We start from the raw sequence: 14,092 nt of genomic DNA, 5'->3' as shown, positions 1-14,092 counted from the left end.
TTAAATTTATTCTGTTTGAAAAAATAATTTATATTTATTGATTCTGTTAGAGAGTCTGACTATTACTAATCTGTGATAAGTTTGTCTGTCTATTCTTAACTTGATCCTTTTTTTCTGTCCGTTTTTTTTTTTTTCTGAATACAATATTCTTTTTTCACACACGTATCTCTCTGAGTATTACTGGACAGCCAAGATTGTGTTTGTCTTTTTTTTTTTTTTATCTTGTAGCACTGATTTTTAGATAAGTGTGTGGTATGTCATTTTACTCTCCCTCCTTTTTTATTTTTATTTTTTGTTTTGTTTTGTTTTTGTTTTTTGAAGCACGCAGGCATTGGACACACTATGGTAAACAAACTGCATTATATGGTAGATATCACATTCTAATTGTCTAGTTTGGTTTGGCCCTTTCTTTTATACCTCTCCTCCATTTTTTGCTTTTATTGTGCAGAAGTAACTAAAGACAAAGTTGGCATCGGTTCTAAGGTGCCGTGCAAACGTTTTCATTTTCTTATCATTTTCCACAACCACAACTATAATTTCTCTTACTTTATATAGTATAGACAACGTCTTTCTTCACTCAGAAAACATGACAACATAGAGTAGCTTTTCATTAGCTTTTCATTTTTTTGTTCATTCTGGGGTTTTTTTCAGTTGTCTTTCATATCTAGTTGAAATCATAACAGAGGGCCTGAAATGCTTTCGGCGGTATAAAAGCAAAAACTCAGTGCTCACTGGTTACCATGGCAGACACTAGGAATTCAAATGACATTACCGAATATGAAATATTTTGTGATGATATGCTGTAATTGCAGTAGAGAACCATTACAGGTGTCTCCAGCAGATGGCAACACCTTCCCTGCATTAGCAAACAGTTGTGTTAATCAGCGGTAAATGGTGTTACAGGTTTTTTTTTTGTTGTTGTTGTATTTTTACCTCCTAAAAGTAATTTCACTGAACACCTGAAATTCAGGAGATATGTTACATTAGTACTTGTGTAAATTCATTACTGACATTATTTGTTAGACAACTCTTGTATTCAAACTGCAAGTTAATGCTTTCTGCAGGCATATCATAGATATCTTTAATTAAAGGAGTTTCTGCTACTTAAATTTCCAGAATGTTCCATTTAAATTGAATTTGGTTCAGTAGAGATGTGAACAATGCAGAAATAATCCTCAATAGCTCTCTTCCTAGTGTCAGCCAATGGGAAATAACAGAGAATGCCCCTTTGTTCTCATAAAATCATTGTTCATAAACTGAAACTAATTTGTAATTTCACAAAGTCCATCTCAGATATTATTCCCAAATCATACACTGTGCTCCATGCATTGAGTTAATTTTGGTTTTGAAATATTTACATATTCTTTATTTTTTTGTTGTTTTTTTAACATGTAGATGGAAAACGGCCCTCACCATTTTCACATGTATGCATTATATCCAAAAAATGATTTAGGAAGAAGAAGAAAGGATGGTGAAGGTGGTGCTTTCATTTTCTATTCATTTTCTGAATCGATGGGGAGTAAGTTAAGTACATGAGGCAGATGAGCCTTGGAACCATAGGCCTATTTGCAGAATACATAAAGATATATTTGGGTACACGTTACTTTAATGTGCCTCAGAGGCGACTCACTACTTACCTTCTTAAGGAAGATGTAATAACCACATCTGCCCTGCAACACTAAGTAGTTATTAAAAAAAAGGGGTTTCCAGTCTTATACTGTGTATTTCTTTAACTCTGACCCATATTGTAAAACCTATGGCCATTTTTTGACTAAATTGTGAATCTGTCGGATTTTGTCGAATAGTCTGATATGGGCCTGAAGCATTTTTATAGTGCACCATGCAAGGTCAAATTATGGCTGCTGACACCCATGTTTTTGTTGTGCTGATGAAAACCTTGCATTTCCCCTTATGTAAGGGGAATAGAGGAAAATGTGGCTAAATAAGTGAAGGACTGCAGGACAGACAGGAGAAAAGGTTAGACTGTCTCAGTGGTACATAAAATGTTGAAATATGCTTGATCCATACAGCCACTTGCAAGATTAGCCTGAAAATGATGAAAAATCCTATGCGCAGGGTCATATTTGTGTTTCTGCACATATATTATGAGGAAATGAAAAGGGAAAAATTAAATCGAAGCGGGAAGTTTTCAGATAGCTAATTGCTCCTCATAGCCGCCAAAAGACAGAGAGAGAGAGAGAGAGAGAGAAAGAGAAAACAAAAAAGAAAGAAATAAAAAGCAGAGCCTCCCCCTCATTTCTCTTTCTTCCTCAAAATCCATTGCTTAGGATTGTTTCTGTTTATTTATTACTTTCTTTCTTTATTTATTTGTAATTTCTTTTGTGTTATTTGATTTCTTTGTCTCTTAAAATTCCTTTTTTTTGCACTCTGTTGCATGGTATTCCACCTTGCAGTCCTGACATCTGTGCAGCGTAAGTGTGCTGACATGGACATGGTGTGTGTGCGTGTGAGAGCGTGTGTGTGTGTGTGTATGCATATATCACACTAATTACGTGTGTGCTGCAGGCATCATTACCTTCCTCGATACTGCTTAAATGGTTGTTGATGCATGCTTAAGACATTGGCCTTATTTGTTGTTATTTGTTTTGTTGCCATGGATGTAGATATCCTCTTCCTCTGCTTTTGAATACTCCAGTCCATCTCTTGCTTTTTTGATGTTCACCTTCATGGATCATTAGAACACACTCTGGGCACCATTTTCAGGACCTAACTATACATTACAAATATAAGAAATACCTGCAAAAGGGCATCGTGCTTAGTAGGGGCATAACCTCACATTTCCGCGCCAAAACGTTGGTTACTGGACTCGAGGCTTATTATGCATTGAAAACTGAACTATTTTACAGAACTATGTTTACTGAGATTCACTTTCACACGGACAATTGCTCACGAAGCAAATTAAATTGCATCATTATTCTACTCACAAAGTTCCGTAGACACAGGTATGGACCAGATATATGTAGTACATTATTTGTCCATGTTACCAGTTAAGGTGAATGTTATCTCAAGATTCTAGGGCAAACACATTATTTTATCTATAAATAATTGAAATGCTCGGCGGAATCGAGGCAGTTTTCTGCCAAGCAAATTTACATTTGCACCGGTATACAGGTTATGAATCCATAGGTTTAATATATTCTTGAAGCACTGCCATTTGGCCATGTATATGTGTGCTCTTGCGGCTGTTAATGGAATGCAGAAATGTATACTTGTTTGCTCATATGAACAAAAATATCTGTTGTTATTATTATGTGCTATAAAAGCATAATCCCAGTTAAAAGGAAAACCGTTTATTGTGGCTACAGGATTTTGGGTGTTTTTCAGTTTTTTGTTATGCATTACGTTTCTGAATTTAGCATGCAGTTGTGTTCATGAAAAACAGCAGAACAGGGATTTAAAAAAAAAATTCTGCCAGCTTTCATTCAGCAATATCTGAGCTCATTTTGTTTTGAAGAGGGAATATTGCCTCCTCCAGTCAATTTGTTAACCATTGTCCCAACTGATGGTAAATACGGTATTATGTTTGTGTTTATACCTGCTGCAGTCCTGAAAGTATTGCCTATTGTGTCATAAATATCATGCATGGCTTTGTCCACCTAACTGTGTTGTTCCTATGATTAAAAAGAAAAAATAATAAAGCAAACCAAATACACAACCAAAGTGTCTACACACAAGTCTAGGCCAAATTCGTAGGACAGTCTAGAACTAACATCAAAATGCAACCTTCTACTAACAACCATTTTTGTGTCTGGCTCTCCCTTTTTATTACTAACACTCACCTATGACCTCACCCCTTAACACAGCCTGTTTACTGGCTTACTCTCCTAGTCCCTCTGTTCCATAAACACCCTTCACATGTGAAAAGCAGTACAGCCCTGGGCTGGCTAACTAACCGGCACACATACATAACCATGATCTTACTCTCATGCAAACTCTCTCACTTTCTCTGCTCTTCCTCCTCTGTCTCTTTCTTTTATCACTCTCTCTGAATTCTCCCTGACGTAAAATCGAGTCTGTACAGTTTAAAGCCAAGCACCAAATTCAGACATAAAAATGGATTGCCCTTTAGTTAGGGATGGAACAAAAAACAACAACGACAACAAAATATTTAAACATTAGCTAGTAGTATGCATAAGTTCAGGTCCAAGGAAACAGCACTGATCTCAAGGCTAAGATAAAAATGTAAATCAGATTTGTTGTTCATCTTTATCTTTCTCTGTCGCTCTCTCTCTCTCACCTTCACACACGTCACTCAGGTTACGATATCAGTGGATGGGCTTCTGACCACCACAGGTTACACACAGGAAGACTACACAATGCTTGGCTCAGATGACTTCTTCTACATTGGAGGCAGCCCTAACACAGCTGACTTGCCTGGTTCCCCAGTCAGCAACAACTTCATGGGCTGTCTGAAAGATGTGAGTATGCCTTGTGCCTTGTCTAGACATGTATGTTTAACATCCCAGCGTGCCCCTCTTTGACGAGCGGCAGTCAAACTCAGTGGGTCAGTGGGTAGAAATATGCGCTGGGAGAGCAGTCAGGAGGAGTGGTTTTAAAAAGTCAAGCAGACTCTGTTTTTCATAATGAAAAAGCTGGGTTATGAGAAGTGTGTAGTCTTACAGATCACTTGTTGGATTAAAATATCCATTATGTTTAACATCCATTTATAGGCCACAGTTTGAAAGTGTTGCGGTCTGTACGGAACAGTCAGTGCACCCCAGAGTAGTTCTCAGGAAATTTAGGCCAGACCCTGTCTTTCTATTCTATTCTTCCGTTCCTTTTGCCCTTTTCTCACTAGTTTCTCTGCAGTCACTCTCTCCTGGAGCATGTCTGTAATTTATATCGTGTCTACACAGTTAAAGTTGCAGCTTCACTGTCCTGACAGCCAAATTAAACATCGATTTCCTCTATAGATCCCCGTTTACTTAAGCTTGCGTCTCTGTTTCTGTCTTGTTGACCACCCTGTCTCCTTTCAGTATATTAATCACCCCATTCTTTCAATCCACTGAGCTATACAGTCACTATTAGCAACCAATCCCCGCCCTGAGAAACCTCCAAGAAAAGTCTTGTTCTCTTTTTAGGGATATGGCATAGGCTTGTTTCTTCAGCCTTATGTCTTGAGTTACAAGTTGCCTGGCTTGATCAGTTCAAAAGTATTTTGTTTTTAGCTGTATTCCACTAACCCACTATTGACAAGGACATGAAGAAGGAGATGTTGATGACATCAATATGGATGATGTCGTCAACATCATCCATGCGTGAGGGTATTTGTTGTACCTCTCAATTAGATCATCAGGACTGGTGATTAATAGAGCAGTTGGTATGGAAGGGATTAACTGCTTTGTCTTGAGGGCACTGGCGCCTTGAGGAGCCTTGGCTTTTTTTTTTCTTTTCTTTTTCTTTTTTGTTTTTTTGTTTTTTTCTTTTTTTCTCCAAGCTTTTCTTTTATTTTTCTGTCATGGAGTGTGCGATGCGAAACAAAGCAACCTGATGTATTTTCAGAGACACTCAAGTTCACACCCTGCAACCAAGTGTCAGTCACCATCCGTCAGCCAGGCAGCGTGACTAGTGTGAAAATGAAAAGCGTTAGGGACTGTTGTCATCCTCATTCCTCCATCTGGTCTGGAGAAGCCTCATACAAATGCAATCTGAACATTCACTGGGCTTTGCTCAAAAGTTTCCTCTGTTTTAACATTATTACGTTCAGAGGATAGGTCCTTTTTTAATTTAAAGAACAAGAAAATGATCCATGATAAACAGAACCAACCATTGATTAGCAAACAGGGGGAAAAAAAAACATTACTTTCTTCAGTTCGGGATGGTGGTTGGCTGTGTTTACCCAGAGAGTTGGTTATTTAAAGAATTGTGGGTATTTATTTAGTGGAGAACTGTGCCCCACAGGCGCACTTGAGTTTCAATTTGTCTCAGCCTCTGGGTAGGGGAGTACTTGCACACAATCCTATTGCCTAGGTTTGTTTTGCTAAAGCCTGTTCTCTTTTGTCTTCTTTTCTCCGACTTTGGAAGGTGGTGTACAAGAACAATGAATTCCGACTAGAGCTCTCCCGTCTGGCAGAGCTCCATGACCCCAAGGTCACTCTCTATGGTGACCTCACCTTCCGCTGTGAGGATGTTGCAGCCTTGGATCCAGTCAGTTTCGACACACCGTCAGCCTATATCACACTACCTCCGTGGAATACCAAAAAAACAGGCACGGTGTCCTTCGATTTCCGCACCACGGAGCCCAACGGCCTCCTGATTTTCAGCCACGGGCGCCCACATGGGCCGGCCGAACGGGAACGGGACCATCGGCTGCGCGTCGACTTCTTCGCCATGGAGCTGCTGGATGGCTTCCTCTACCTGCTCATGGACATGGGGTCAGGGGGCATCAAAATTAAGGCCAGTCCCAAGAAAGTCAATGATGGGGAGTGGTGCCACGTGGATTTCCAGAGAGAGGGACGCAAAGGTTAGCACCCGCACATTGCCTCTGTTTTCCTTTTCAGAATGTAACATGGAGTCTATTAAACACGTCCCTCATCGGTCACTATAAAGTCCATGCTGTAACCTCCACTCAGCGAGGTTGGATGCACGTGTGTTGGATGTGCCAAATGTTCATTAAGACTCATTCCCAAAATCAGATCGTACAACAGGCTGGGGTTTGACGAATAGCAAACAGGGCTATCTGAGGCAAGACTTGAAATCGCAATGAATAAACAGACCGCGTTGATACAGGAGAGATCCAAAGATGGGCTACTGATTAACAGGCTTATTACTCAGGGAATGAGAGACTTCGCAAACTGAACACATGGGGGTATTTATACCAGAGTCCAAGTCAGTAAACGATCCAGAAACAGGTAAACGTGATAATCAGATGATAAGCTGGTTAAGCCGACATTTAGCAGGCTGGTGAGGCTGAGCGCCGAGACACGGTTGAAAATTGAACAGGAAGTGTGACAGATGCATGGCGTTCACAAATTGTAAACATTCAAATACATGACAAGCAGCCTTAACATTTAATCAGTTTTTCGTGTTATCAAAAAAATACGAAATCCAATATAATTTTTTTATTAAAGTGTGATAATATGTTTGTTAAATTTAATATCACTTTTTTTATATTTAGCCTCAACTTCTGGAAAACTGATATCATGTTTTTTGAATCTGATAATTTAAAAAAAAAAATCACTTTGCTTATTTCATGTGTATTAGCCCCTTTGTGGGCTCCCAGGATAAGCCCACAGTAGCACAGGGAGAAAGAGAAGAGAAGTGCAGAGAAGCAGTGCATCAATATGCTGTTATGAACTATTAGCAGAAATAGTCACTCAACAATAACCGTATTGTGCTTCCCACATACTGTGTCTAAATACAAAGTAGAAGTGATTTTGAGTAACGATGACAGAAGTGGTTTATAATTTCCTTTTTCCAATATAGAGAAGAGATGTAGGAATTCAAGTGACCATTTTTATTTTAAAATAGCAAATGAAAAATTGATTACACGTTAGAGCCACTTGTCATAAAATTGCATCATTTGAAAAGGCTAATTCCTCTTGGGGGCAATCAACCGTACTAAAAATGGAATTAAAATAAATAGATACTTTTTGTCAAACTCTTTGACAATGATGATCTGCTCAGCATCCACGGCAGTCATCCACGACAATTATAATCAAGTTGCATTAGAACTTGGAAGAGTGGAAACACAAGTTACTGGATAAAAAGCTTTTCAGTTTACATATCATCATACATATTATTTTTGAGTTTTGACATCATTTTTTTAAACTGGAGGTCAAGCTATTGACAGTGGCATTTTGAATTTTGATTCGAAGGTTTGTTTGGTCTTATATTAACAGATGTTGTGATGTAATATATATGTGTGTGTGTGTGTCTGTGTGTGTGTGTGTTTGTGGAGTACATAAATGTATACATGTGGATTTCATAATTTAGGTTCAGGGACAAACTGAAATATTCATATGTTTCATATTATATGAACATTCATATTTCATATAAACACTTTTCCCATCTTATATTGCCCTACTGCATCTTGACTGGCAGTGGACTGAGTTGACATGGCATGAAAGGCTTGCTCACAGGCTGGTTGGGGTGGTGTGACCTAAAATACTCTCTCTGTTGTCAGCTGAGGTTGCTGATGAAAGCATGCTGAAACTCAGCTATCAAAGCCAGCGGAATGTGTAAAATCTCATGATTAACCTGATCAAGGTCCTAGAGAGCCCCTATTTAACGTACGTTCAAAAAGGCGAACGTTCATGGCTACCTTTCAGCTCTCACCTGTTCATTTTGAATGTTTGATTTTGAGACCTTTGTTAGGACAGTGATCAGTTTAGTGCTAATAGTATAAACAATATTGTAGCAGTTATTGGAGATCAGTTGACAGTTACCATCTATCTGTACGGTTGCCATTATAACCCATAAATGTTAATGTTAGTGCATGTTAACGGTTGTGACTGATGCTAATGACAATTAACTTAGTTCTCGTTGGTCCATCACTCTTCTTCAGGCTCCATTTCAGTGAATAGCCGCAACACCCCGTTCTCCACCAATGAGGGCAGTGAGGTCCTTGACCTGGATGGAGACATGTATTTGGGTGGCCTGCCTGAGGAAGGTCTGCAGGAGACCCTCCTACCGCTGCCTCCGGAGGTGTGGACGGCAGCTTTGAGGCTTGGCTTCGTAGGCTGTGTACGTGACCTCTTCGTGGATGGACGAAGCCGTGACCTTCGGCGATTGGCCGAGCTGCAGGAGGCCATCGGCGTCAGCGGCTTCTGCACGCGCGAGACCCACAAACACTGCAATGCGCATCCCTGCGGCCACAGCGGGCAGTGCCGTGAAGGATGGAACCGCCATGTGTGTGACTGTGCTGGCACTGGCTACCTGGGCACCAACTGTGAAACAGGTGAGATGTCGGGGCAGGGGGGGATGAGGGTTGGCAAGCTACATAAAGGAGGCATGGGGATGTTTGCTTATGACATCATGTGTTGGTCCTGACAAATATTAGACTTTCAGATAGATCTCTGTCAGCGACAGATAGATGGGCAGCTCTAGAGTGGATACCCATAGGTGGTTTTCAGTGTTGTTGGTGGTGGTGGCACTTGCAACTGTGCTAGAGCTAAATATCCGGTCATTGTGAGGAAAAATATATGCGAAGTAGACGAGAATTTTATGCTTCTAACAACAGTATGGCCCCCCCATGGGGGGTGATTAAAATGCTAACACATATTAGAATACACTGCTATGGAAACAGTTTTGAACATTATGTTCCCTGGGTTCAGTGCAAACAGAAGAGCAGTGGAATATTAAATTGGCAGAGAATTTCTAAAGCCTTTGTTTGGTATAAAAATATACTGCATGACTCTTTCCTGCCCTCTGTTGTCTTTTTGGAGAACCTCACTACAGTTGAATAAACAATGTATAACATACTATATTTAAAAAAACAAAACAAAAAAAACCCCAAAAAACAATGACATTACTGTTAATTAATTGTTGTCAAAGTTTCAGGGTTTATTTTTTTTAATCACAGGTTAACTTTAGCAGTCATTTACTTTTCCATCTTCTCTTCTAGATACGATTAAAAAAGCAATAAAGAGTGTGAGCAATTCACATCATTGTTAAGATTTCTCCAGTTGAGTTTGAAACTTCCCTTAGGGCTCATTTATTAGAACATGAGCTTATTAGTTTGTGTGTGTGTGTGTGTGTGTGTGTGTCTTAGGTATTGACTGTCCAGAAACGGTATGTACTAAAGGAGTAGCGTACACTGGACATTTTTGAGACTGTTTGACAGTGACATATTTAGCACGATTTGAATGTTATGTGTCTGTTTGGTGGAGCAGAGGCCACGGTGGTGAGTTACGATGGCAGCACGTTCCTGAAGGTTCTCATGCCCGTTGCCATGCACACGGAAGCAGAGGACGTGGCATTACGCTTCATGTCCCAGCGGGCGTATGGCCTGCTCCTGGCCACCACCTCGAAAGAGTCTGCCGACACCCTGCGCTTGGAGCTGGACGGAGGAAGGGTTAAGCTCACCGTCAACCTAGGTAACCTCCATCCTTTCTGACCTTACGAGAGCATCCTCTTTGAATTAGGCAGATGAGAGTGTTATGAGAGGAATGCACCCCCATGCCACCCCCCTCCCAAAAAAAAAAAAATGTCACTGTAAAGGTCACGATAGTGACGTGACACCAAAGTGGCAGCTCGAAAAATTCATATCAGCCTCATCTCTGTTTATTATCCTCACCACTTACCCCCCCCCCTCCTCCTTGCCCCCCACCCATCTCTCTCTCTCTTTCCAACCTCAACAACCCTTCAATGGCCAGCTTCTCTGCAGCCCTGGGAACAGACAGCCAGAGACCAGTTCACTTAACATAACTTTAGAAGGTGATCAGAACATTATGATGTTCAGCAACTCAAACACAACAAGGTGCCTGATTCAGTGAGTCTCAGAGAGCCCAAAGAATGTCTGTGGGATTCAAGTGAGAAACAGTGTGTAGGTTTAAGGCTTGTCTTTCTTCTCATTGCCTGAGCCTTTAACCTGACAATGGTTCTTCACTGTGTGTACAGTTAAGTCTTGTGTATGCGACGTGAGAATCCAGTCGATAGAGGCTGATCCACTCTGCAGGACTCTGAGCCCTGCCTGGATGAGACTGGTCCTTGGTTGTCTGCTTGGCCTCTCTTCTGTAGCGGTTGACAACTCGAGAGCAAACCTCAGCTTAACCAAAGCTATTCTCACCTGCTCTGATAAAAATCCACTCTCTCTTTGGCCTAAAGTCTAAAAAAGAAAATACATGAAATGTATTTACAAAGAGTTGAAATGTAGTCTTTTTAGTTTATGTAGTTTTGTACTAATCCATAGTGGATTAGGTCTAGCAAAATGGTGCTGTTGCCCTGTATGAGGTCAGCTTGTGTGATTTTTCACAGCTCTTGGTTTGGCTGATGGTACAGACTGCTCTTTTCCCAAATGTTAAATAGCACTGCCCACGTGCCAGTCCCAGGCACAACAGAAGAGCAGCAAGCCAATCTGTTGCTCTGTTGCTTTAGAGCTCTCCTAAAGGAGCTGCACAGTATGGTGTAATCTTTATCAATGTACGCGTGTCACCAATTAAACTGGTGGCAGAAGTCATGACTTACTAATCCCTGCCCTCCCTGATGCTCATTGCAGTTTGCAGTCCAGCCAACAGTTCGCTATGATGTCATAAGGTGTCTGTACAACTGTGTATTTAAGTAACATCTCCATTTATGAGTCTAGTCTAAACTTCTGCACAGCCATATAATATCTGCCATTACCTATATCACACAATTGTAATGTAAGGCATGTAACGCAAGTACACATGTAGTGCCTATGCAAATCAACAAAACAAGCAGTTCTCATGGACATTAAGTATGAATTGAAATTAAATGAGCATCTAGTTTTAGGAGATCACGCTCATTCTTGAAAGTTTGGCTGGTCTCAGTGAGTGGGAGGCAGGGCGTACAGGGAAGATTGCTTGGCGCTGTTCTGGTTCTGGTTGTGACTGGGCTTGTGGGTAGGACGCTGTGTGGGAAAAGCAGTTTTGACTCTGAGTTTGTCCCCGGATTGTGAGCCCCATGACCTCAATGTTTGGATGTCTGCAGAATGTACCTTGAAGGATGTAAATTTTTTGAAAATATTTTTTGTTTTGTTTTGTTTTTTGTTTTGTTTTGTTTTGGTTTTGGGTTTTTTTTCTCACACCATCTCATTCTCTCTCCCACCAGATTGTATCGGGATAGACTGTAATCTTAGTAAGTGATTTATTTTATTACCTTGAATAATGGTATGAAGAAATCCTGAAGCTACTTTTTCCCCTCTTCTCTCATATTTGCTCTGTCTCTTTTTTTCTCTCTCTCCCTCTCTCAATCTGCCTCTTTCTCTCTTTGGCTCTTTTTAACGTCTGCTATGCTACTCTTATGCTTATGCTTTCTTTTCCTGATCACAGACCTCTATTTGCTGTTGACCTAGTCTGGTTTACTCTCTCTCTCTCTCTCTCTCTCTCTCTCTCTCTCTCTCTCTCTCTCCCTTTCTGTCCTCAATCTCCTTTGTTCTGCTTAATACCAATTCGCTGCAGTGTTTGAGATCAAGAATAGCAGTATCTGAGCAGACTCTATTCTTAGTAGCCAATGTTCCGCAGATTTTACCAAACTCTCAGTTGTCTAATAATCCAATGAATTCCTTCAGAAAGGAGACAAATTCTCTGTCTAATATAAAACTGCTTTCCCATAGACTGTAGTCAGCATTTCAGCACTAGGAAAGTGGTTAAATTAGATATGATAAATGTATTGTTTACTGCAAATTGAAACTGTCTCTTTGTATAACTGCGATACAGTCAGTGTTCATTGCATGAATTTGCAAAACTGTGATACACTGAGCTCTTGATAAGAACCTCATCATTTCTAAGGTAAGTAGGCTGTGTGTGTGTGTGTGTGTGTGTGTGTGTGTGTGTGTGTGTGTGTGTACTCTGCATGGGTGTGTGGCTAATGGTGCAAATCTTTGAAGAAGAAGCAACCATTGTTGCTGCAATGTACTGTAATCCGCTCTCTCCTTAGCTTGACTCTTATCTGACGTTTTTGAGTTTAACAGTTAATCTCTTTTCGTGTAATGACAGCTACTTGTCCAACAATGAGGAGCATCTATACATTTCCACAGCCCCTTTGACTGAAGGTTAACCCTGGTTTAAGTGATGGGGATGTGAGCAGGTGAAATCAGTGAATTTACATGAACGTACACAAAGCATTTTTACAGTGACTGGTGAGCTGTGAGGTGACATTTACCAGAATATCAGAATGAAATGTTATTTGTTGTTCAAAGCCTAACAGTCTGTGTGATTGAACTAAAGAGTGTGTTAGATCGAATGAGAGATAGACAGTCACGGAAATCTTATCAGTTTTGTGTGTGTGTGTGTGTGTGTGTGTTTGTTTGTTCTTTTTTTTCCATAAAGAAAGGAGGGGATGTTGAAACGCGGTGGCCTGTTATTTGTGACAGCCCTCTGCAGCACAGGTCACATGACTCTGTGAAGACATACACTTGTCCCCCACCAGATGGCAGCAAAGACCACTCAGTGTGTCTGCCACTCAGAGGTCACCTCTGAAAACATACTGTGCTTTTGCACTGTAACAGTACTTCTCAGCATCTCTGAACAAAGACTAGAGATTCATGATCTAAATCCGAATTCGAAAATGGAACCTGTGTCATAATGCAGGTTCTTTTGTAATTCTGGAGCTGCTATGGCAACTGAAAACTAGTCTTTCCTCTAAATTTAGAAAACATGTCAGTCATTCTTTTGGCACTGTATATCTCTGTGCATCATGTGTGTTTTAAAGTGTGTTGCAGGAGGATACAGTTCTACACGAATAAAATGAACTGAAATGGATTTTAGACAACATATACATGTCTGAGTTTTCAGACATGTACACATTGATTAGGAAATACTGGAGAAATTCAGAGGAAATACTGCTAATTCCTGAATTTGCCGTAAAGTATCTGTCTTTTGCTGTCTTTGGTGGGACAGATTTAGACTCACTGAAGTTTTAATGAAAGCCTAATGGTAATTTGACTTTTAAACAAACAGAGACGACTGATGGTCAAGCTAAACGATACTCAATTAGAGCTCTCTGCCATCTGCCAGAGGTCTGCGTTTTGTCCTCATCATCATGTTCTGCATTTGCAATGAGTTTCAGTCCCAAAAGTACTACATTTACACACATTCAAACCAGGAACAGTGATTTACAAAAGTGATGTTGGCATTTTTTAATAGAAAGCAGTATGCCCTCTGAACTGTGGCTACCTTGCAAATTTTTGCTGTCATAGTTTAAGATCAGCATTTACCCGGGCTTAGTTTGTTTACTTAGACTAAGTAGTAGACGGAATATCGCAGAGTTTTTGTCTTTTCTTTCTTTCTATCTTTCTTTTTTTTCTTTTTATTTAACCAAAGATAGCCCAGCTGTCTTTGTTTTCAGGATAATAGGAGACATGGGGACAGTTTTGACCAAAAGTGGTAATTACTTATTGAGGGAAGCTCTCCCAGAGACACAATGACCCTGAACACAACCTTCTGTTGGA

The 14,092-nt window shown here is 40.3% G+C and overlaps 1 protein-coding gene across 1 annotated transcript in view; it reads left to right on the top strand.

Moving 5' to 3' along the window:
* Nucleotides 1–14,092, top strand: part of nrxn2a (neurexin 2a) — a 219,570-nt gene that overhangs the window by 69,169 nt on the left and 136,309 nt on the right. Inside the window, exons 8-12 of the mRNA XM_030781149.1 lie at nt 4,278–4,439; nt 6,046–6,484; nt 8,528–8,920; nt 9,855–10,058; nt 11,752–11,778. Coding sequence (XP_030637009.1) covers nt 4,278–4,439; nt 6,046–6,484; nt 8,528–8,920; nt 9,855–10,058; nt 11,752–11,778 — 1,225 coding nt within the window. The remainder of the gene's footprint in view (nt 1–4,277; nt 4,440–6,045; nt 6,485–8,527; nt 8,921–9,854; nt 10,059–11,751; nt 11,779–14,092) is intronic.

This window comes from Chanos chanos, chromosome 8 (genome assembly GCF_902362185.1).
Source record: "Chanos chanos chromosome 8, fChaCha1.1, whole genome shotgun sequence".
NCBI classification, from domain to species: Eukaryota; Metazoa; Chordata; class Actinopteri; order Gonorynchiformes; family Chanidae; genus Chanos; species Chanos chanos.
The sequence above is the reverse complement of the archived record's forward strand: the minus strand, read 5'-3'. Positions and strand labels throughout refer to the sequence as shown.